The following is a 22,380-nucleotide window of genomic DNA, read 5'->3' on the forward strand; positions in this document are numbered from 1 at the left end:
TTGTTCTGGCACAAGTTTTGTTCTGTCCATAGGATCTAGTTTTCATAGGTACAGAGTCCTCAAAAGCAGCTTCAATTGCTCAGTGTGTGGATGTGGGAAAACTGTCACCCATTAATTCTGTATGAAGCCACGGAGTTAGAAAGAAGCTGTACTTCATCTCTTTCTTTCTTTCTTTCTTTTTTAATGTCTGTATGTGACTATGTATCCACCTTTTTAGCTGACAAGGGTTACATTATACCGTTCAGAGGTAAGATAGAGCAAACAACTTTTAAAGACTGTTCTTTGACTAGACAGTAGGTATGCGAAGGAGGTTGTCTGACAGGAAGGACATGGTTGAACCAAAATTCTCCTAAAGGAGGCTGGTGACAAAAGAATGAAAAATTCCATAAGCACTACAAAAGGATATTGGTGAAAAAGATAGCATTGAAGAAAGAGGTCATCAGTGCCTCTCTGCAGACCCTGCGAGTGTCATGGAGAAGAATACTCCCTCTCCTTGCTCTTGTTCTATGCCTGCTTAATCCCAGAAAACTTCTAATATGGTTTCTGTAAAGCTACACTAAAGAGTGCCTAAGGCTCTTTTTTTTTGGGTGCCTAACTAGTATATGCTCAGGAGTATGCTTGTGTTATCTAATTTCTGGGACTTGATGCAGTGAGTGAATGGAGGTGTCTCCTGGTAGTACTACTGGGCCTGGCACAGAGGCAATGTAGATGTGCCCATAGAGACGCAAAGAAGAAGGAAAAAGCAGCATGCTGTCAAGAGTGGGAAGGAAACAGGGCTGGTTTAGCTGCAGGACCAGTCAGGATCAGAGAAAGCAAACTGAACTGAAAGGACTACATAGTTCAGAGCCTCACAGAGTGGATTGGAACCCCAAACTGCTGTCTCAATGATCAAATAGGATCAGCTCAACAAAATTTCCAACAGCATCCTAAAAATCATGGTAGTTAACATCCCTTTCTCAAAATGGGATCACTACAACCAGGGGTCTTTGAGGCTCACTTCCTTTATCTTCACAAAATACTCTTAAGTATCTTGATTTTTTTGCCTTGTGCTTTCCTCCGACAACTGTTGTATAATTTCTGGGGGCTGTAAGTTAGTGAAAAGAATAATTATAGTGAGTGGATACTTGCTGTAAATTCCTTTTCTAGGAGACTAACATGTAATATCCACTATATTAAAATAATAAAATTGTTATTGTGAACACAAGATTCCATTCAGAAAGCAATCTGTCAACATGTCCTTCTGCAAGTTTCTAACTTAGGAGGGTCCTACTACTGATTCCAGAGAATTGAGCTTTGAATGTTGGGATGTTCGTTTTAAGTGTAGTAACAGTTTCACAGAACTAACATTGTCTCTCTTCCTTTCATGTATTTTATCTACAGATAGCAGATATTGGTGTAAGGAGTTAAATTGCTCTTACTGTGTGCATAAATTTAAATAGCCATTAGCTATAAAACATTTCACACAGAATCCTGCTGTATAACATGAGCAGAGAATTCCTAATCCAAAGAGTTTCATTCACTTTGGAACCTTTTTCTATAAAATCTCAGAGCCAACTTCATATTCCAGTTCAACAAGCAATTTTCAGCATTAAAATCATTACTGGGTGTGTTCTCTGCCAACAAGTTAGGTGAGCTGTGGTGATGCTAAACTCATATTTTGGAAAACGGCTGCCTTTTTTCATTTTTATATTTTATATAGAATTGTCATAGAGAGTTACTGTTTTACCAAAACTACTGAAATGAAAGGCACAGTTTAGCTGAAATGGCTTCCAGAGGGTGTTTTCCCATTACCTCTCATTGAAGAAACTGCATGCAGTCTCTTTAAATTGGGTCATTTACGTTGCTTCCCACTTGAGTTTAATAATACACATTTTCCACCTCAAATTTAGGCTATTTGAGGGACAAAATACAAGGTGTAGGAAGCACAAAATCCTTAAAATTTGTCAACAGTTCAAAATCCATGAGGGATATTTATCCTTCTCCCCTTCTGTTTTTCCTTGCAGTTCCTTAAGGCAGAGAGGTTCCCAAACCTTTTCTTATTGTGTGCCATCTTCAAGATTTACCAACTGCCCATGTACCCCTATCAGCATATGTTTTATTTTAACCTGTTTAAATCCAAGTTGTTTTTGTTGTTATAATGCCACCATTATACAACTTCTCCCATGTACCCCTAGAGAGGTCTTGTGTATCCCCAGGGGTACATGTACCACAGTTTGGGAGCCCCTGCCCTAAGGTTTTCATCCTAGTCCCACATGTACTGATTTGTTTCATTTAGAATATGGATATTTGGGCACAGTAGATAAAATCTGTACCACAAGTAAACTAGATGACAGCATTCAAAGTGCTCTTCCCCACCCCAGAGTACCCAGTTCAGTTCCCATCCAGTGAGGCCTTGCTCATCCCCAGAAAAGGCCGAGGAGTCTAGGTTAGCTGACCTACCTTTTGCACCTATAAAAGCAATCCCTGAAGACCCTTCCCTGAAACATGCTGGTCTGGACTGTGCTCTTAAATATATTGGAGCAACTTCATTGACATCAATGGAAGCTTATGCTAAAATAAAACTCTCTAAGGCTAGGGACAGAAATTTACACACAAACCAGTACAAGTGATTGGAAACTGGGTCAAATCTGGAACAACAGAAGTTCAGTTCATGTAAACTGCTTTCAAAAAGGTCAAAACTTCTTTAAGATAAACCTGAATGGATATAGTATCAGACTTAACTGATTTAGGTTAAATCAGTTTATTGAACTTCTGTCCCAGAGCCCCTCCATATCCAAGTTAACTCACAGTCCCCCAGCATCCCAGGATGCTTTACACTCCCCAGCAAACCCCTTCCCCTGCCCCCTCGCAAGGTAGGTGGGCTAACCCTGGCCCAAACTGTCATTTCAGTTGAGCAGGGAGGTAGCCTCCATTACCCCCAGCTTCTGGTTTTGGCCGCTGCAGGCTTATGGGGCATTTCCACAATGAAAAGGTGAATGTCTGTTCACTCACTTATCCGTTCAGTCTATGCAGCTTAGACTAACCTGCAAAAATTGAATCGATTCAGCCTTGGGCTTTTTGACTGTTTGTACTTGGTGTAAATATCTCTGATTAGCCTGTCCTTTACTGGGTGCTTTTGCTTCATGGATCTTCTCACAAGATACTTTTGGCTACATAGGAATATTGATGTGTTTGCATATAGGAACATGATGGCAATTTGATCCAGCCTTTCCATAATTGAATAAGTTATGGAGGGCTTTAGGATATATTGTAGGACTACCCCTTAGTAGATACAGTATGCAAATGTAATTATAATCTGTGGGGCTCTTGCTCTGAGGAAGGCCCAGAGGTCTTCATGTTATTTAGACCTCTATTCTTTTCCATATCTTGTATTATCTTCAGCCTTCTGAACAGACAATAGTGTTTTTACCTTCTGAGCAATTGCATGACAATACATTAAACTTTCTACTTCTACTAATATTCTATTTTAATATCAATAGAGTCTCTTGGAAGTATATATAGAATATAATATAGTACCTAATAACTTTAATAATGTTTTTGTTAAAAAATCATGTGAAAATTAAAGATCATCTGAAAGCTTCTTTGCTTGTGATGAAAATTGTTTTAAATCTAAGCAATCCTTGAAATTTGTGGTACCTAAGGGTGTCATTTCCTAGAAAGCATAGCTTACTACTTGCTAAAAAGAAGGCCCTTAACTAGAGGAGGGGATTTGTTACAGTAATGGCCAGATCTTCAGCTGAACAGTCTTGAAAATGCAGCAATGATCAGTAAGTTCAGACTCAACTTTTACTGCAACTTTTTTTTCTAACAGTCACAAAGCACTTTTTAAAATATGCAACGTGACCCTTGAACTATACATATCCCCCATGTATATAAAAATAGAGATGACTTCTCTCATAGTTGGGATACAGTCTATATACATGGCACACAAACTCTTTCAAGGCTAGCAAATAATCAAACTCTGGCCTGAAGTAACAATAGTCTGTTCAACAGAGATAGGCAGGTTTCTTTTCTTTTTTTCAATCCACAGGATAGCTAGAAGGAGAAATTTAAATGTTGGGCAAACTTCATACTACTAATATTTACTCAAATCCATGATGAAGCTTCTTTCCAATTTTAACATAAGGGAAGCCCCTAATCTTGGCTTTAAGTGTGATGGTACAGACTGCTTTTGCAGTGCTAGCTCTAGCTGTGACCTGGGATCAGGGCCGGAGTGGCAGCTGCGGTGTACTCCTGCCCCGCAGGGTTGCAATCTCAGCCTTGGTCACACCCCACTCTCTCCCCCTCCCCTTCCTCATTCCACAGCCTTTGCTGCTCCTGTTCTTCCCTCCCTCCACCCACCCCCCCACCTTCTGCTGCTTACCCTCTGGCTCTGGCAGGCTGTGGCCCTGCTCCAGCCCTAGGCCAGTGTGGTAACAGTTGTTGTGGCACTGGCAGCTGCAGCCAGGTCTCAGAGCCCAGAACAGAGCTGTTGCCACCCCTACTGGGCCAAGCTGGAGCCAGAACAAACAGGTGGGATGGAGCCAGAATCTTGCCAGAGTTGGAATGTAAGTGGTGTGGGCAGGAAGAGCCAGAGGTTGTGTGGGGAACAGACAAGGAGGCAGAGGCTACAGGGAGTGGTGGGAGACGCCACTGGGGCAGGCAGCAGGGCAGGTGCTAGGGGTACAGGCAACAGGGCCAAGTAGCAGTGGGAAACGTGGCAGGGGGCGGGCAGCAGAGGTGCAAGTTGCGGCGGGGGGGGCAGGGGCAAAGACGGGCAGCAGGAAGCGAGGTGTGGGAGGGGAAGGGGCAGGTATCTGGATGCTTGATTTCCTGCCCCCCACTGACTTTCCCCCTACTGCCATTCTACTGCCTCCACTACTGCCTGACTCCAGCCACTGCTTTCCCTGCTGCAGCAGTGGGGGTTACAAATTTAAGATAATCCTTGAATAATTAGATTATATATGTAGGAAATTTATAACGAATCGTATACATATTCCATGTATAAAATCTGATTATTGGAGGGTCATCTTAAATCAGTGGTCACCAAATGGTCTATCAGATCCTGGAGCCTCTTGAAGCCGATCCTGGGCTGGGGGGCACTGAGTGTGCATGCCTGCCCCCCCAGCCCAACAGGTCAGTTGATGGGAGAGGGAATGGGCGGTGGTCCACAGGGCTTGGGGAACAAAGCCCAGCCTGAAGCAGCAGCCACCTCCACTGTCACGAAGGGCACATGTCCCGCTCCCCAAATGTGGGGCAGCACTGGCAGCTGCAGGTAGCGAGTGGGGGCAGGCCCTGCACAGCCAGGGTGGGGCAGGGGACAAAGCTGTGAGTGGCTCATCCAGGGGATGCAGGGAGGGGGGCCCCACAGTCCGGGAGGGCATGTGGGGGGGCACGTGCCCCTGGATCTGCATGTAAGGTGGGTCAGGCTGGGACTGGGGCCAGGGCAGTGCCAGGCTTATCCCAGTTGTTCTCTTCCTGGCCAGGCAGCTGCAGTGGAAGCGGGGCCACAGGAGTGGGCCATAGCCAACCCTACCAGCCTTTGCTCCCAGTGCAATCTGGGTCAGGCCTGGAAGGAACAGCCAGGTGAAGCCTTCACCACCCCCAAAGGACAAGGGGGCTGGTGGGCATGGGGGAGGGTGGGCTGCAGCTGCAGGCTGGAAGGCTGTGCCAGGCTATTCCTGCGGGGCCTGGCCTATGTTGCACTCAGCACGGACCCCCGCCCCCGTGTTCCCAGTGCCATTGCTGCAGCCACCTAGCCTAAGTGCAGCCCGGCCAGGAAGAGCCCAGCACTGTTCCCAGCTTCAGCCTCAGCCCACTACGCCCACATGCAGATCCAGGGGCACATGCCCTCCCATCCCTGCACTACCCTAGATGACCCACGTGTGGCTTTGTCCCCCACCCCACCCCTGCCATGCAAGGATTGCCCCTCCCACACTGCCATTGCAGAGTGAGGGTGATCAAAGCCCTAGCAGTGAGGGAGGGAGTGGGGCTAGGGCTAGGGCTTTGATAGCCCCCCCCCCCATGGCCCTTTCCCCTCCCCACAGACTTATCTGCTGTGGGGGGACAGGGTGGTAGATTTTTGGTTCCTCTTAAATTCCAAAAGTGATCTCCGACCTTATCTTGCATTCAGGTGAAAACAGTAAATTTCTTTCTCTGTGTAATGACGTAGAGGGACTATCCAGTTTATTGTACTGAGTGCAGCATGTACAATTACTTATCCTGGAGGCAAGTACATTCTCTCAGGGTTAGGGTGGCAGAACTGGAACAGCTAAATGAGGCAGAGGGGGTGACAGAGGAGGCTTTCAGGGACATTGTAGAGCAGTCCCGCGCTCCACTTTAGCAGCTCCCACACTGATGAGGATGAGAATCTCGGGAATGAAGGGCATCGAGCTGGGAAGGAGGGAAAATGATCCCTTCAGTGGGACCCACCTCCTAGCTGACGTTGTATCATTGGTGCAAAACTACTCTTCTGAGGGATGGAACCCCACTGGATAGGATGAGGCAGGTGGTGATTATGGGCAATTTGATTATTAGACACACACATAGCTGGGTTTGTGATGTCCAAAAGGACTGTGTGCTGACTTGCATATGGGGCTTGAAGGTAGTGGACCTCACAAGATATGTAGCTGGAGGGCTTGGGAGGAGCCAGTGATTTGTGGTCCATGTGGCTACCAACATCATTGATAAGGGTAGCAGAGAGGTCTTGGAAGTTAAATTTAGGCTGCTAAGTAGGAGGTTGAAATCCAGGTTCTCCATGGTAGTATTCTCTGAAACGCTTGCAATGCCAGGTGCAGGCAGGGCCAGCTAAGTGGGCAAAGCTCCACTCTCAATGTGTGGCTGAAGCAATGGTGTAGGAAGGAAGGATTTAGGTTTATCAGGAAATGACAGACCTTTTGGGATGGGGGGGTGGGGGGACTATGTAGGAGGGATGGTCTCCACCTGAGCCAAAATGATACCAAACTGCTGGCAATAATATTTAAAAATAAAAATGGAGCACTAAAAATGGGAGGGAAAGCTGACAGATGCAAAACAGCATCCAGGTAAGACTGACACAGCCATAAACATGGGGATAAGAAGTAGGGAGAAGCAAATACCTTTTAATGATTAAAAGGCTCACAGAAGAAGCCAACCCAGGACATGATAAATATATGTGCTTTTATACTAATGCTAGAAGTCTAAGATCAAAGGTGGGGAAACTTGAATGCTTAGCAGTAAATTAATGATATTGACATAAGAGGTATCTCTGAAACTTTTAAAGTGAGGAAAATCAATGGAATGTTGTAATACCAGGATACAAATATCCTGGTATACGTGCGTCTTGTATGACAGTGGCACTCTACATCAAAGACTCCATCAAATCAAATGGGGTTTTCCCTTCAAAGAAGTCACCAAGGAGGACATGAAGGCTTTTGGAATCCACCTAAACATTTGAGAGGCCTGAGCAGGAGGTGGGACAAAGTGGCACTCCCTTTTCAATCATGGGGTCCAGCATCCTGATGAGAAAGTTAGTTACTCTAATTACAACAGCAACGTGACTGGAAGAAACAGCTTGTCAGTACAGTAGCCCCTAATGCTATGTATACCTATGAACACTGTGGCAGGACCTGCAAGTCTAATATCCGTCTTTACTGCCAGAAAAGAAAATACACCACCAATCAGTAGAATAGCTGCAATATCCACTATTGCTCACTGATGAATAGATCCCCATACTAGATTTTTCAGATGATGAGCGGTACCTCTAGATAGAAATTCCAGGTTTCGATAGAGGAAAAAAAGCATGTCTGGGGTTATACACTCAACCCACAGGCCAAGATGGCAGCAGTAAGCTAGAACTGCTAAGGGAGATGAGAGGCTGCACAGCAGAATACACAGTAAGAATGGGTGATTTCAGCTACCCACAAACAGACTGTGTCAATTTTAACATCAGGTTGGGATTCAGAAACCAAATTTCCTGAAGTTATAAAAGACTGCTTCCTGGAGCAGGTACTCCTGGAACCTACAAGAGGAAAGGCCTTTCTTGACCTTTTCCTAAGTAGTGAACAGAATCTGATGCAAAAGGTAAGAGTTACTGAGCTACTCAACAATAGTGACCACAATGCAATTGGATTTGACATCTATGAGGATGGGAGGGGGGAAAATCTACTACAGTAGTTTTTAACTTTAAAAATGGAGACTATACCAAAATGAAGAAGCTAGTTAGATGGCTGTTAAAAGGGCCCCTGAGGAGCAGATGAACATGCAAGCAGCATGGGAACTGCTTAAGAACACCATATTGGAGGCACAGAGCAAATGCATACTGCAAATCAAAAGAAAAGAAAAAAAAAAGGCAGACCAAAAAAACCCAGCATGGTTTAATGGCAGAGTTTCAGAGGCAGTAAGCAAAAAAACGGCTTCTTTCAAGAAGCAGAAGTCAAATCCTAATGAGAAATGAAAAAGAGCGTAAACTCTGGCAAATCAAATGTGAATCTGTAATAAGACAAGCTAAGAAAAAAATTGAGAAGAAATTTGCTAGGAACACAAAAGGTAATAATAAAAATGTCTAACAGCATTAGAAGTCAAAGACCTGCCAGAGAGTCAGCTGTGCCTTTGGATAATCAGGCTGTAAAAGGGGCGCTGAAGGATGATGGAGCCATTGCCAAGAAACTAAATGCATTCTTTGCATCTGTCTTCACTATGGAAGATGTTAAGGCAAGGGTGGACAAAATATGGCCCATGGGGCGCATCTGGCCCACCACGGGATTTTATGCAGTCTGTGGCAGGTCCCTTGGTCTTGCCTGGGCCATGGCATGTGTGTCTGGTCCCATTGGCCTGGGCTCACAGCAGGACTGGGGTGACATGACTGCTGGATTCGGCTTCCTAGCAGCAGTGGCTCCTTCTGCCTGCCGCTGGCAGTGTTGCAACCGCTGATGCTGGACATAGCCCCGCTGCCCAGGAACCCTGGCCTGTTCACCCTGCACCCACCACTGGGGGGCACTGGACAGAGGGGTGGGTGGGGTCTCCATGGAGAGCAGCCCAGGACCCCTACAGCTAGGGCACACTTGACTGGGCAGGTGGGATGGGGCCATGGGTGGGTGGGAAGTGGGATAATCAGGGCTGGGGCAGGACTGGGACCAGGGCAGCTGAGCCAGGATCACAAAGCAGTGTGGCAAAGGGCGCTGCAGGGAGCAGATTGTGACTCTGCCCCAGGCCCCTACCCCATGCTGTCACTGCCCTGTGATCCCAGCCCCACCTGCCCCACCTACTCCCAGACACTGCTCCCCAGCTGCCTGCAGCCTCATTCCATCTGCCCAGCTGAGCGTGTCCTGCCCATGGCGGTCCCTGGCTGGTTTCCATGCAGGCTCTGCTCCATCTGGCACCCCACACTGGTCTAGTAATCTAAGGAGTTTTGGTGAGCTGTTATAGGCCTGGGGGTGCTGACCCAGCCCGGCATAGCGGGGGAGGGGGATGCTGACCTGGACTACAACAGCTCACCAAAACTCCCCCAGTGGCCTCGCAGCCCAGATCCTTGTCCAGCCCTGCGTTAAGGAGATGTCCCTTGAGAGGAGTGAATCTGTTGAGGAGAAGTGAGTGGAACTGACCTAAATTGAGGTTTCAGTCAATGAGATCATAGAGAAAACTGATAAACTAAATAGCAGCAAATCACAAGGACCTGATGGCCATAGGGTCTTGAAAGAAATTGGATCAGAAATGGCCGAGCTCTTAACTGTAGTTGCGATCTATCACTAAAAGTAGCTTTGATACCACAGGACTGCAAGGTCACCAATATGACTCCAGTATTTTAAAAAGGCTTTAAAGAGAATGCAGAGAACTACAGGCCAGTGAGCCTAACTTGTGTTCCTGGAAAATTGATGGAAACAATTAAAATTGTTCAGCACATGAATAAACATGAGCTGGTGGGGCAGGATCAATATGCTTTGACAAAAGGAAATCATGTCTTACCAACCTACTAGAGTTCTTTGAGGGTGTCAGTAAGGAGGTGGATGGGGGTGATCTACTTGACGTAGTATATTTGGATTTCCAAAAAGCCTTTGACAAGGTCCCCCATCAAAATTCTTAACTAAATTAGGTAGTCATAGGATTACAGGGAATGTCCACTTATGGATTAGAAATTGGTTTCAAAATAGGAAGCAAAGAGTGAGTGTAAACGGTCAGTTTTCAGGATGGAAAGAAGTAAACAGCAGGGTCCCCCAGAGATCTGTGTTGGGACCAGTGCTATTTAACATGTGCATAAATGATTTGGAAAAAGGGGTGAGTAGTGAGGTGGCCAAATTTGTGGATGACAAAAAATTATTCAGAGTGGTAAAGACCAAGGCAGACTGTAAGGAACTACAAACGGATCTGGCACGATTGAGGAAATGGACAACTAAGTGGCAGATGAAATTTAACATAGATAAGTGTAAAGTGATACATCTAGACAAAAATAACCCAAGCTATACCTCCTATGATATGATGGGCTCTATGTTAGCTGTTAGTACACAGGAAAGAGATCTGGGAACCACTGTGGACCATTTGCTGAAAATATCAGCTCTTAGCAGGCATCAAAAGGCAAACAAAATGTTAGGGATTATTAGGAAGGGAATTATAAACAAAACAAAGTATCATCATGCCCTTTTATATATCCATGGTGCACCCACGCCTTGAATACTGTGCCCAGTTGAGTTCCCCAAACCTCAAAAAGGATTTACAGCAACTAGAGAAGGCACAGAGAAGGGCAATGAGGATGATTAGTGGTTATGGAAGGGCTTTGATATGAGGAGAAATTAGAGGCTTGGTCTAGTACATTTTAAAAAGAGATACCTGAGGGGGGACATGATACGGGCTTACAAAATACTAAATGGTGAAGAGAAAATAAATAGGGATTTATTATTTACTGTCTCTCACAATACAAGAACTAGGTGTCACAATGAAACTAGTAGGTAGTAAGTTTAAAAGTAACAGGAGCAAGTTCTTTTTTATGCAGAGGGTGCATCAACACATGCAACGTGATAAACTCTGGGGCAGTTTGCATTGGAGAAAACTGTTCCTTGGTGCAGCGTCTTTGTGTGCACCCAGGATCACAGCATTTTGAGATGGGGCAAAGCAGGCCTGGGCTGACAGGGGGTCTGGGAGGTCAGCCCCAGGCTCCGGGTGGTGGTGTCAGATAGTGGGGGAGTTGACTGGGGCATGAGGGTGCTGAAGTATAGGGCTAAGCAGCAGGCAGCCCCCACACTTTAGCGCCCTCATGCCCCAGCCAGCCCTTGTCACTGCCTACATGTGCATTTCAACAGATTAAATTACTTCACCATAGGACAATACTGTCCCCGACAATACTATCCTGTGGCAGAGTTAAATTACTGTGTCCAAATATTGGCATGTGTAGACTGTGACTACGGTGGAGCTAATTAGTCACCTCTGCAGTGAAGCACACATGTGGATGCACCCACTATATAGTTAAAGTGTATAACTCATTGCTATCAGATGTTGTGGAATCTGAGATAGTTTAACCAGGGAGGTGGTTAAAGAGGGATTAGATGCATTCCTGGAAGAAAGGGGAATCAGTAGCTGTTGAGCATGGCAATTAGGGGTACAGCCTTTGAATCCGAGCTTCCCAGACCTTAAATGCTGGCGGCTGCAAGTGAGAGAGGAACAGTGGGGAAAAGAACCCTGGGCATACCCAGTTCACCCTCCTTTTAAGGATCCACTCTCTGCAACTGCATGACACAGGCCTATTTGCCACCTTAAGGGGTCATGCGTCAAAAGCTCACCAAGTGAAACTATAAGCTTTCCTCAGAAAGGCAGGCTACTGGAAAAGTGGCAACTGATTTCTGGGGACAAATGTTGATAAAACAGGGAAAGAAGAGAAGATCAGAGGTTTGTAACTACTGCAGCAAAGGAGGACACTGAGCGGAGCACACTGGACAGTGTCCACTGACCCTTGAATGAGACCAAGGAACCAGTGGACATCGCTCAGTGAAACTCCACCTCAAAACTGAATCAGACCAGGAATGGGAAAGTGGCCCTGCAGTCCCCAGGGGCCTTCCCAATCAGAGCCACCTTCTTGATGATATAGATGGTGAACTTAGATGGGGCCAGGAGGAGTTTAACCAGGAGGTCCTGGGACTTGGTGGTATCATGGAGAGGGAGTGCATATAAATAAACAGGTGAGGGGGAAAGTGCAGCCAGAACCTCAGCAAGAGGTTCTGGAGGAGGCAGTGAAGGGGCTGCACCCTTGTGCACTGAGTGCACCCTGCTACTTGGTGTGAGGATGGGACGGTGGAGGGTGCAGACCATGGGTGTGTAGAGCCAGTACAGTGGTCAGTTCATGGGGGATACCAACCTGGTTTGTTTCTGGTGAGCTGGGGAGGTTCACGAGGCTTGCTGAGGCGAGTACCCCATGATGAGCTTAGGGCATGGGGTGGGAAATACTAGGTGATGGGGACTACCTTCATGAAGGTTCTGGTCAATGTAGGCAAGAGCGGTGTCCAGCAAGGTGGCCTTGACTTTGTGGAGTATATAGCAGGGTGCGTGCAGCATTAGGCAGCTCCATGCACCAGGCCAGCATAACAGGATCTGCCCACCCCTGCTTGGCATAGTCCAGGAGATCCCAGATATGGGCAACGTTGGCTAGGACCATCCTTCAGTGCACCCAGGGCACCTCTATTACTATCACCACCAGCTGCAGGGTTTTCAGCAAGGACTCGACATGCTGGGTGCCTGCGTCTGGGAGCCCAGAGGCAGAGACGGATAGACATACCCAGTATGAAGCTCTCTAATCCTCTATCAGTTTGTAGAGGGGTGGAAGAATATTGTGCCAGAGCTATGCTGAAAAATTGGTTGGTATATCCACAGCAGTATAGCACCCCCAGCAGCTGGACACTGAGTGGGAGTGGGTAGTGCATAGCTGGACACTGAGTGGGTGGCTGGGGACGCAGCACCACCACCTCCCATGAGCAGGGCCAGGGCGTGGCAGGAAAGTTTACCGGGCTAGTGTGTGGTGGCAGTGGCCAATGCATGCAAGCTTCCCCACCCTGCAGAGGGGCACTGCTGCCCTTGCCCTGCCCCACTCCTGCTCCTGGGAGGCAGCAGTGCCCCATCCCCACCTGCCTGCACGTAACCCCCTAGGACCAGTCCAAGTACCTCAAAGTTACACCTGGTTGATAACCCCTGGACTAAAGTAATGGGTGAAAACAAATTCTGCTTCTTTCACAGAATTTTCAAATGGTGCTTTGAAAAGTAGTGTTAAAGGCTGTCCCTGTTGGGACACTGTAATGCAGGAAAGGTGTGTGCTGATACTTTTTGTACTCTCTAGCTCCCCAGGCAGGTAGGAGTGTAGAATGATGTCCACAGAGACTTGTATGGGCTTAGTTAAGTGATCACGGCGGTGGGTTAAAACGTAGCATGTTTGAGCTCTCATCCCATTTTTGTAATATATTCCCTTGCATGGGAAATAAGAGGTGGAGATCATGCTTGGGAAGGAAGAGCTTGTGCATTAATTGCAGCTTCCAGGTTATTTTTTGCCTTGGTTAATTAGTGGAAATAGCACAAACCAATCTTGCATTTTAATGAAAAATGCCTTTGGATTTTCTTAGGTATTGATTAAAGATCATACTTTTCTAACTGACCTACATTCTTAAAGTTGCATTTCTGCTTGTGCGGGTTCACTGTGTGTAAGAGAGTGAAAACCAGAAGGGATATACAGTTTTTTAACTGCTGTGGCTTACTGCCTATGTTCCATAATGCTGGGTCCAGATCTAGGGAATTCTTTGCAGAGAACTATGAATGTGGGAGAAAGAAACCTACAGGATGATTTACTCTACTTGTAGTGGTTTGTCATACATACAAAATTAGTTACATTTGTAACGCATACAATCTTTTAAAATGGAGACTCAGCCAGCCAAGCAGAGGCACTGTCATGCATATGAGACTCAAGTCACTCCCCACTCCCCAGATCTTCTGCAGAAACATTGTGTTCTGTAAACCAGTAGAAACTATATAATACTGTCCAGGCCCAACACAACCTGAAAAGGGAAACTTCTTTCAAGCAAAATGGGTTAGAACTGGAATTCCTAATCTGAGCAGTTAAGTGATTGAAATGATGCTGTAATGTTGTGTTCATCTTGTCTTCTCTGTGCTGTGGCTTTGTCAGTGCATGTTTTAACTGTTTTGGCAACTCCTTCAATAAAGCAGTCTTTGTTCTCTGCCATTGGTGAGGAAATAAAAATGTTTTTACAAGCTAGAGGTAGCTTAGTGTTTTTACTGCAACTGTCTGGGAGATCAGGTAGGCATATGTCTGGCAGCTGATGACCTGCTACAAGATATTTTAGTGTTCTAACACTATTTAGCAGTTTGGTTTTTCCATTGTCTCAACAGTTTCTCAGGCACCTTGGTCAGTCTACTTTGTAGCGCTTGTGTGTGAAGAGGCTCCAAGAAGAAGTTATAATGCTGAGCATGAATCCGTCTCTCCCATGTCATTTCAAATGCATTGTCAATTTATTAATTAATTATTCTACAAGCAAATATACCTATTAGATGTATCCTAGCACTGGTGATTGAAAACAGGGCATTTTATCTTCTGGATTCTCCTTCAAATCCTGCTTGGATTAGTAGAATTAAAGTTCCTATCTGGCTCTTCCATGGCCTGTGACGTGTTGGCAGGCCCAGTTTCTCTGAGATGCCCATGTTAATAAAGTCACACCATGATTTAATTTTGAGTAGATTTCTCAGCATTACAATAAACCAATTTGTTCTGTGGTTATGAGTTATTTCCAAATGGACTAACTTGAATTTTTTATGTCCTTTAAAAAGTTCACATGTCCAGAGACAACACAGTTGGTACAAGCTAAGGATCTAAGTTTAAATTTTTCCTGAGCATTGTTAGACTGAAAGGTCAGGAAATGATTGATTTTTATTCACAACCTTTAAAAAAAAACAAACAAAAACAACTTTCTTCCATGCACAGAAGCACAGAAGTTGCTAGCTCTCTCTAAAAATACAAATCTGGTTATAGTCTTTCTGACAACTGAAAAGCTTTGTACTGTGCTTTCTCTTGGATATTTTATAAGTCTAACATTCCAAAATTAATTTTTAGAAGTATTTGGTTTTTAATTTGAGATCAGGAGTAGCTGAAGATGTCTACCTAGTTACTCATTGCTCTTTTTTCAGTTTCCAGAGTTGACTTCACAAACCTAAGTGAGAGACTATTCTACCTTACAAAATTGTTTGTGTAAACTTTAGCAAAGAGACACCCAGATAGGGCACATATAAACACTTCAATGATCTGATTTTTTTTTTTTTCTTTTTTGTGTAGTAAACATGGCAGAGGTGGTTTTTGATCCATTGTTCAAAGTTACAATGGTGGTTGCCACAATTCAGTTTATAATCTACTTCCATAGAAAAGACTGACATTTGCATTTTTATCCAGAAAGAAATCTGAAGATGGGCCATACTTCCTTATGTTAAAAGTGGAAAATAGGCAGGAAAGTCTTAACTACCTGTGGATATGCTGAGGGAAGTATGGGAAGAAAAGAAACCCATTATCTGCCTTTTAAAGAGGGTGGAAGAAGAAAGGAAGACATAATTAACATAGCCATTCACAAAACAGCTAACAGAATTAACATGTTCTCCCTTTAACATATCACAAGCATTTTTCTTTTTGCCTGTTATCTCTCCAAAATTTGAAAGGAGGAAAGTCATCAAGTGGGTTCAGAACATGCCCTAATATGAAGAGAAATTGGGAAAGTTAAAAATTTAGTTTAAAGTTTATTTTCGTATAACACAACAAAGATGGAAAATAATGCATTGGAGCCCTTGAGTGGATTGGTACTCTTGAGTGGATTGGGAGAAATGCTATCTGAGGAGCAAAGGAAGGGAGAGGGAAGAGGGCAGAGGAAAGGATCTACACATGTGGCCAGGCATTAAACTGAGATCATTAAATAAAAGTTTGTTTGCTTTTACTGGTGGGTACCCAATTCTGCTGTCTAATATGCAGTTACATAACATAGCCACTCCCCCTGAAGGAGCTGATTTATATTTAAAAAAATTAAAATCCTCTTGACCCACACCATTCAAAGTTAGGGGAAGTAAAAGGAAACATTTGCATTAGTGGGGATCAGAATTTTCTGATGTACATTAAAATAGATGGAGAACTCCTGGAAAAAATAAGTATGTGCTGTCTTCATGTTTGGATTATCGCTGCCATCTGGGTATTGTATGAGAACACATTGCAGAGGCTCTTTTTTTTTTTTTTTTTTTTTTTTTAATGCTAATTCTAGGAGCTTGAGACCAAAAATAACCTATTATCAGAGCTAGGTGATAGATTTTGACTCTTTCAAAAACAGTTGTTGTTCCCACAAATGTAGGGCAAATAATAAATTACTGCAAGAATCACAGGCGATGGGCAAAAAAAGACATGTTGCATTTCTGCTTTTTCCCAAATGCCTCTGCATAGTAATAATGGTTTTCTGCCGTGCCACCTTATCCCAGAAATCATTTTAACATTTGCATTTAAATTGAAGAAGGTAACAGATCTTTGGTCCTGGAAAAAGATCTTTGGTCCTGTCTGCTCTCTCCCTATAACAGTGCAGAGCATTTCCCTGCAGTGTGTTTTCCAGTGCTTTTTATGCAAAGATGTGAATCCCTTAGTTACAGCAGCTAGGGCTTTCCCCATAGTTTCTTCCAACAATGAATTTGTCACCCTTTTTTGTCTAGAACAATTGCATTTCCGACTGCCGCCTTCTGCTAGCCTCTTGCTGGTTCTGCAGAGGCACAGTCTGTTTAATTTCAGTGACCTGGAGGATCCAGGCAGGAGGGGGTTAAGGTGCCCCCCAGCGAATCGCTCTTTGTGTACACAGCTGCAGTTTGAGTATGGGACTGAAAGGAAATGGTTAGAGGAAGGGCTGCCTTGGAGCAGACAAGGCTGCTGTGAGAGGGCTGGGGTAAAGAGTAGGGAGGGGGCTTGGTGTGTTACATGCCAGATGTAGGCCTGCCCCCTGTGCCTGTTTGCACACAGTGGTGTGGTCATGCTGGAGCCCTGTGTGAATTGAGGAGATATGATGAGTTAGCTGGTTGCTATGGTGAGGGACTGTGTCACATGATCAGGGTGCTGCTCCAGGCAGTTTGACGTCAGCAAGGAGGTTGGGAGGGGAAGAGAGAGAGGAGGAGAGAGAATCTGTGGCAAAGGAGCAGGCGAGCAAGCAAGGAGACTGGGCAGCCTCCGCCTTCCAGGCTCAGGCAAGGGGCAGATCTGCTTGATCGGGGGAGAGCTCCAATGCCTGGACCAACCCAAGCGCTGTCCCCCAATGGAGAGAACAACAACGACATCATCCAGGATAACGGGACGATCATCCCCTTCAGGAAGCACACAGTACGGGGGGAGCGTTCCTACAGGTAATCGGCGCTGGACAGCAGGGGCTGGCTGCCTGGAGGGGTGTGTGGCTTGGGGGACTGCGCCAGGGCGAGGTCAATGCAGGAGATGACATAACAAAACCGGAGGGCTGCCAGGGGGGCTTTAAAAATCCTCTAGGACTGATGAGCATGGGTCCCGTTTTGCATGCGCTGCAGCCAAGCTGTGCGGAATAGCGCTTGTATTGTCCAGATGGAAAACATTTTGTGAATAGACTTGCTGTCTGCAGGGGCTCCCTGCCTTCCCTGCCTATTGATTAAAAGGGGGGAAAAAAAGCAAGCAATATTTTAGACCTCCCCAAGGAAATCAGGCTGCCGCACACCATTTCTTATGGCAAAGGAGACCTTGGGCAGGCCTGCCTGTGAGTGCAAGGCAAGGGGCTGGCATGGAAGGGGCTTGTGCTTGCCTTGGTGTGCTCAGGAAAAATGGAATCCTCTAGATGAAACTGCAGGCTGTGACGTTAACCCGCCAGATTGATGGAGCTTTGTAAGAATTGTGCTTTCTGATTGGCGGAAGGCTTGACAGCAGAGGTCAGGGTGTCACGCATTCACTAAAATTTCTTCCTCAAAGCCTCAGGTTTATTAGACACAAGGTAGACTGCAGTAGCTTCTAGAAGACACCACAGATGTCTTGTGCATTTTCTTTAGGATTCTGGTCTTGTTACAGGGAACGCCAACCTTTGCAGCAGGGAGGCAACTGCGTTACGGTTTGGACTATTGAGGCTGGTGGCTATGGTCTTTGTCACAGTTGCTAGCATTTTTGATGAATGGGTTGGCGTATACTGTTGGCAACGTTTTTATGTGAACATATCTGACAGTACCTTTCAGTCGATAAGCTCATTAAAATTGTTTGCATTGTTTGATCAAGATAATGCCGCCCAGAATGCATCTAGTTTTTATGGGCTCTGAGCTGTCAACTTGAAGGGTGATGATATGGCTAGCCATATCTCCTCTGAAGTTAATGCACAGTGATTTTCAATGCTGTCTTGATGACAGCAAAATGCACATCTTACAAAGCTTGTTTTCAACCAGACAACAGGAAATGATACTGTCCTTAAAACATTGCCTCGATATCTGACTAACATGCACTATCTAGATGCACATATGACAAGATCAAAATAGACATGAATGTGTTTTTGCTTAGCTGTCTGTGGAAAATTGCAGTATTTCCCTTGTATTGCTTAAAAATAATCTGACCCATTAATTGTTGATCATGGCAGTAATCACCTGGAAAGTGAATCTTGGCTGAATCTGTGATTCCTCAAAAAAATCTCATTACTGATGCACCATGTTTATGTGCTGATTATGAGATATTTGTGGAAACCAAGTGTTTGGTTTGCCCCAAATACAGTATGACAATGTAGCCTGCCGTTCTTTTGGATGTGTTGCTACTTTCTAGAGGCCTTCAGCACTGTACAGAAATTCCCTTTCTGCCAAACAAGTATTCATTTGCACTTACTTTTAAGGAGCCATCATTAAACTTTCAATAGGTTTTTCCAGATTTTGCAAAGAATTATTTCTTCTGGCAGGAAGCCCTCATTTCCTAGATTTAAATTCCTGTTGTATAGCAGTTTTTAGAGGAAAGCCCAATGTTCATGACATAGAAAAATGAAAGTATTCTGCTGAGGTACTAGGAGCTATCAGGTGCATTTTTGTTAGAAATATTTATTTTAATTTTTTGTGCCTTTAGTATGAATTAGGACAATTGATAACGTTACCTTTTTAATGGTTTGTTTGCAACTGTTGTTCAATTGGATCTTCCCATTACATTGTTACATCATTAAAAAAAAACCACTGGTGAGGTATTTGTGCATCTAGCAATGATAGTCAATTTGCTTGACTCATGACTTGTTGAAATGCTGTCCACACTGGACCGTGCCCAAAATCTGCATTTTGGAAAACCACAATAGTAAAATTACTACATGTGTCATGGTGAAAATCTGTTTATCAGTTGAACAAAACTTTGCTAAAAAACATATGAAAATATGGCCTTGTAGTCTTTCATCTACAATGCCCTTACTGTGTTTAAAGACTGTTTTCACAATTATAACCATACATACATTTACCTGTGGGAATGAAATGCATCACAGATATATCAGTACTAACACTGCATCATTTTAGGATAATATGAATAGTACACTTAAATGTTTAAATGGCAGCTTTATTTAATGAATAATCACTGGAATAGGGGAGTCAGCCTAGGTTTTGTCATGGCTGTGCTACCAATTCACTCTGTAACCTCTGAGTCATGTTCCCCGATTCCTCAACAGAGGTAGTAGCACTTGTCATCTGTAGCTGTCAAGATTTTCTACAGAGCAAAGTGAATAATAAGTTGTTAATTAACTTATTCATAGGAAAAATGTAATACAAATAACTGGTCTTCAGGTCACTAGAACCATGCATCTTCTACATTTCATAAACCTTTAATGACTGGTTTTGGACTTGTAAGTGCATTTGTGGCATAGTGGGATCAAAGTCCCTTTAACAAAAATGTTACTCTGAAAGGCTGCAGCCTACCCATGGATATCATGCTGGACTTTGAGGCGCAAAATTGCCACTTTTTATAAAACTGTCTGTATAGCTTCTTGCAGCACTTTCCTCTACAGCTTTCATCTCAGTACTGATCAAAGCTACCATCTTGCAAGCCCACACACCAAGCTGGGATGCTGATTTGCTTGTTATGTGGTTCCGTCTATAATTAGAAATATGGAATAATTACACCATTTTTAAAAAAACCTAAAATGTGATCTAGAAGTCAGCACTTGTGCAAAACTTTTACAATGGGTGCCTTCTGCTCACAATATAGTTTGACAGTGAAGCTTTGCTTGGAACATTTATTTACTCTGTTTGTTACATATTCATGAATGAAGGGCAAATACTACATTTTTCGTAAAGCAGTACAGCTGATAACTTATTTATATCCTTGGTAACATTTCCTGTTTTAAAAAAAGGAAATGCTAAATTTTGCTACTATGCTTCTGATTTTTATGACCGCTAGTGAAAAGTACTACTTGTGCACCTTTTCTTATTATTTTTATATACCTAACTTTGGTATAGCACACTTAGTCAATAGATTTCAAAACACTTGCAGAAGGAGGAAGAGCTAATCTCCTTTCTTATAGATGTGGAGTTGAAATTAAATGAATTGCCCGAGCTCATCTAGCAGGCCAAGGACAGAGAAGGGAATAGAAAACAGGTCTCCTGGGTCCTAGCCTAGTGCTCTCCCCTAAGCTACAGCACTTTTTCACCGCAACCCCGTGAAGGATCTATTATCTGCATTTTACAGAAAAGAGAATATATGGGTATAGAGTGTTGTCCAGACTCGGGTTGGAGGCTGCTACTTAATTCCTAGCTTCCAAATCTGAATTTTCTGTGCTTTGTTCATAACACTATTGCCTCTTGCAAAGTTAGCAATTTTTCTGTATGACTTTATCAAAATGTTATTGCTAATGGAAACGTAGTATAAGAGGGTGTGTTGAAAGATGCATCTCACCATATTTGATTACAGCCATAATGTTTTGTTCAGGAAAGGCCAGAATCAAACAATCAAGAAGCGAAACAAGTATAATATGGCTGGGGAGGAAAGGAGTGCACATTTTAAACCATACCTGTCCACAGCATCTTGTGCCAAGTCTTGGCAGTTCTAACAGTTCACTGTTCACCTCACCTCTTTCAGATCTAAACATACAGATATGGAGGTACTTACTGCTTACGAAGTTCCATACTCCAGATGTAGGAGGAAATTCTTAATTCACTAAGGTAGACAGACTTTGCACCCTTTTCTCAAGATGCTGCAAGAACAGTTTATTTTGTTTTATCTACATGTGGTTGGGGAAACCAGATTTATTAAATGGCCCTTCACTTATATTTACTCGTGTATCCAAAGCTTCTAAGACCATTTGTTTAAAGTTGTCAGAACTTGTTCAGGGCTCTGCTTATACATGCAGCTTAAGTACATATATACTTCTGACACAATCCCTATCTAATAATAAGTATTTGCTGACTCTAAGTGTCCTCTTCCTTTTAAAAGAGAAACTGTTGTTTAAACTAGATACGTAGCTGTGCTGTGCATAATAATGCAAGCTGAGTGGAAGTGATGGCATTCTTATCCACTGATGAAACAAATGGCAGAGTATGACAGTGTGGAGGTTTTAATGGGTTTCGGAGAGTGTGGGTTTCAGGTGATAATTGCTATTGACTTATGGTAGAATGTTTAAAGACTTGCTTAAGAACCCAGGGGACAGGAATTATTTAATATATTTTTCCTTTTCAACAATTATATATATATATATAAAAATCCTGTAAGAATTTCTATTTGAGATCCTAAAAAATTCAGCCATATGAAAATCTCCATTATAGGCATCAGAAAAATGTCTTTGTTTTAATGATAGACTGGTTTGGGCCACTTATATTTTATGCTTTAAATCAGTCTATTCTTTCACTGTGTCTAGAGTAGTGGAATTTACCTTTGGGTACAAAATAAATATTCTTTGTTTAAGGATTTATTGCATTATCTTGGTTTGGTTACACAGAGGCACACTTTTACTAGTCTTATTCCTGCAAATAGTTCCATTGAATTAAATAAGACCATTCACTTGAATAAATGAGTTGGAAAGGGCCCAAACCTTTATTTCAGCACAAAGGGAAGGAATTATGTAACTGAAATCCGTGCACTCTAGTTTGTGAGGTTTGGTAGAATTGTCAGTGCAGTATGACATTCCTCAGGCTTTGAAAACTTTAAATGCTAGTTGAGGGAAGCCCTACCATAGCTATATACCAAATTAAATTTAACTGTGGATTTCTTCTCATAAGTGTTTCATTGTGGGCTAAGGGCTCCTACTGCATTTGATGGGTGTCTTTACCATGGAGTTAGGTTCAAGAAGTTATGTCAATCATGAGTGGTTGGCATATAAATGAATAAATAAATACAAATTCCATTCTCTATGTTTGATTCTTCTTTGGGCTTTGTAATAACCCTATGTGGTACAAAGTATCGCCATGGTGACTGTAAGGTATTCT

The 22,380-nt window shown here is 43.7% G+C and overlaps 1 protein-coding gene across 5 annotated transcripts in view; it reads left to right on the forward strand.

Annotated features, from left to right (window-relative positions):
* Positions 1–22,380, forward strand: part of MAPRE2 (microtubule associated protein RP/EB family member 2) — a 138,033-nt gene that overhangs the window by 42,125 nt on the left and 73,528 nt on the right. The window contains exon 1 of one of the 5 annotated variants that reach the window (XM_090039929.1): positions 16,990–17,346. The exons of 3 other annotated variants lie outside the window; for them this stretch is intronic. In XM_090039929.1, the coding sequence (XP_089896055.1) occupies positions 17,259–17,346 (88 nt within the window). In that variant the 5' untranslated portion in view covers positions 16,990–17,258. Of the gene's footprint in view, positions 1–16,989; positions 17,347–22,380 lie in introns of those variants that run through there. One more of the 5 variants, XM_090039925.1, reaches the window with a different exon arrangement.

Source organism: Crocodylus siamensis, chromosome 3 (assembly GCF_052110815.1).
Source record: "Crocodylus siamensis isolate JL-2025a chromosome 3, ASM5211081v1, whole genome shotgun sequence".
Taxonomy (NCBI): Eukaryota; Metazoa; Chordata; order Crocodylia; family Crocodylidae; genus Crocodylus; species Crocodylus siamensis.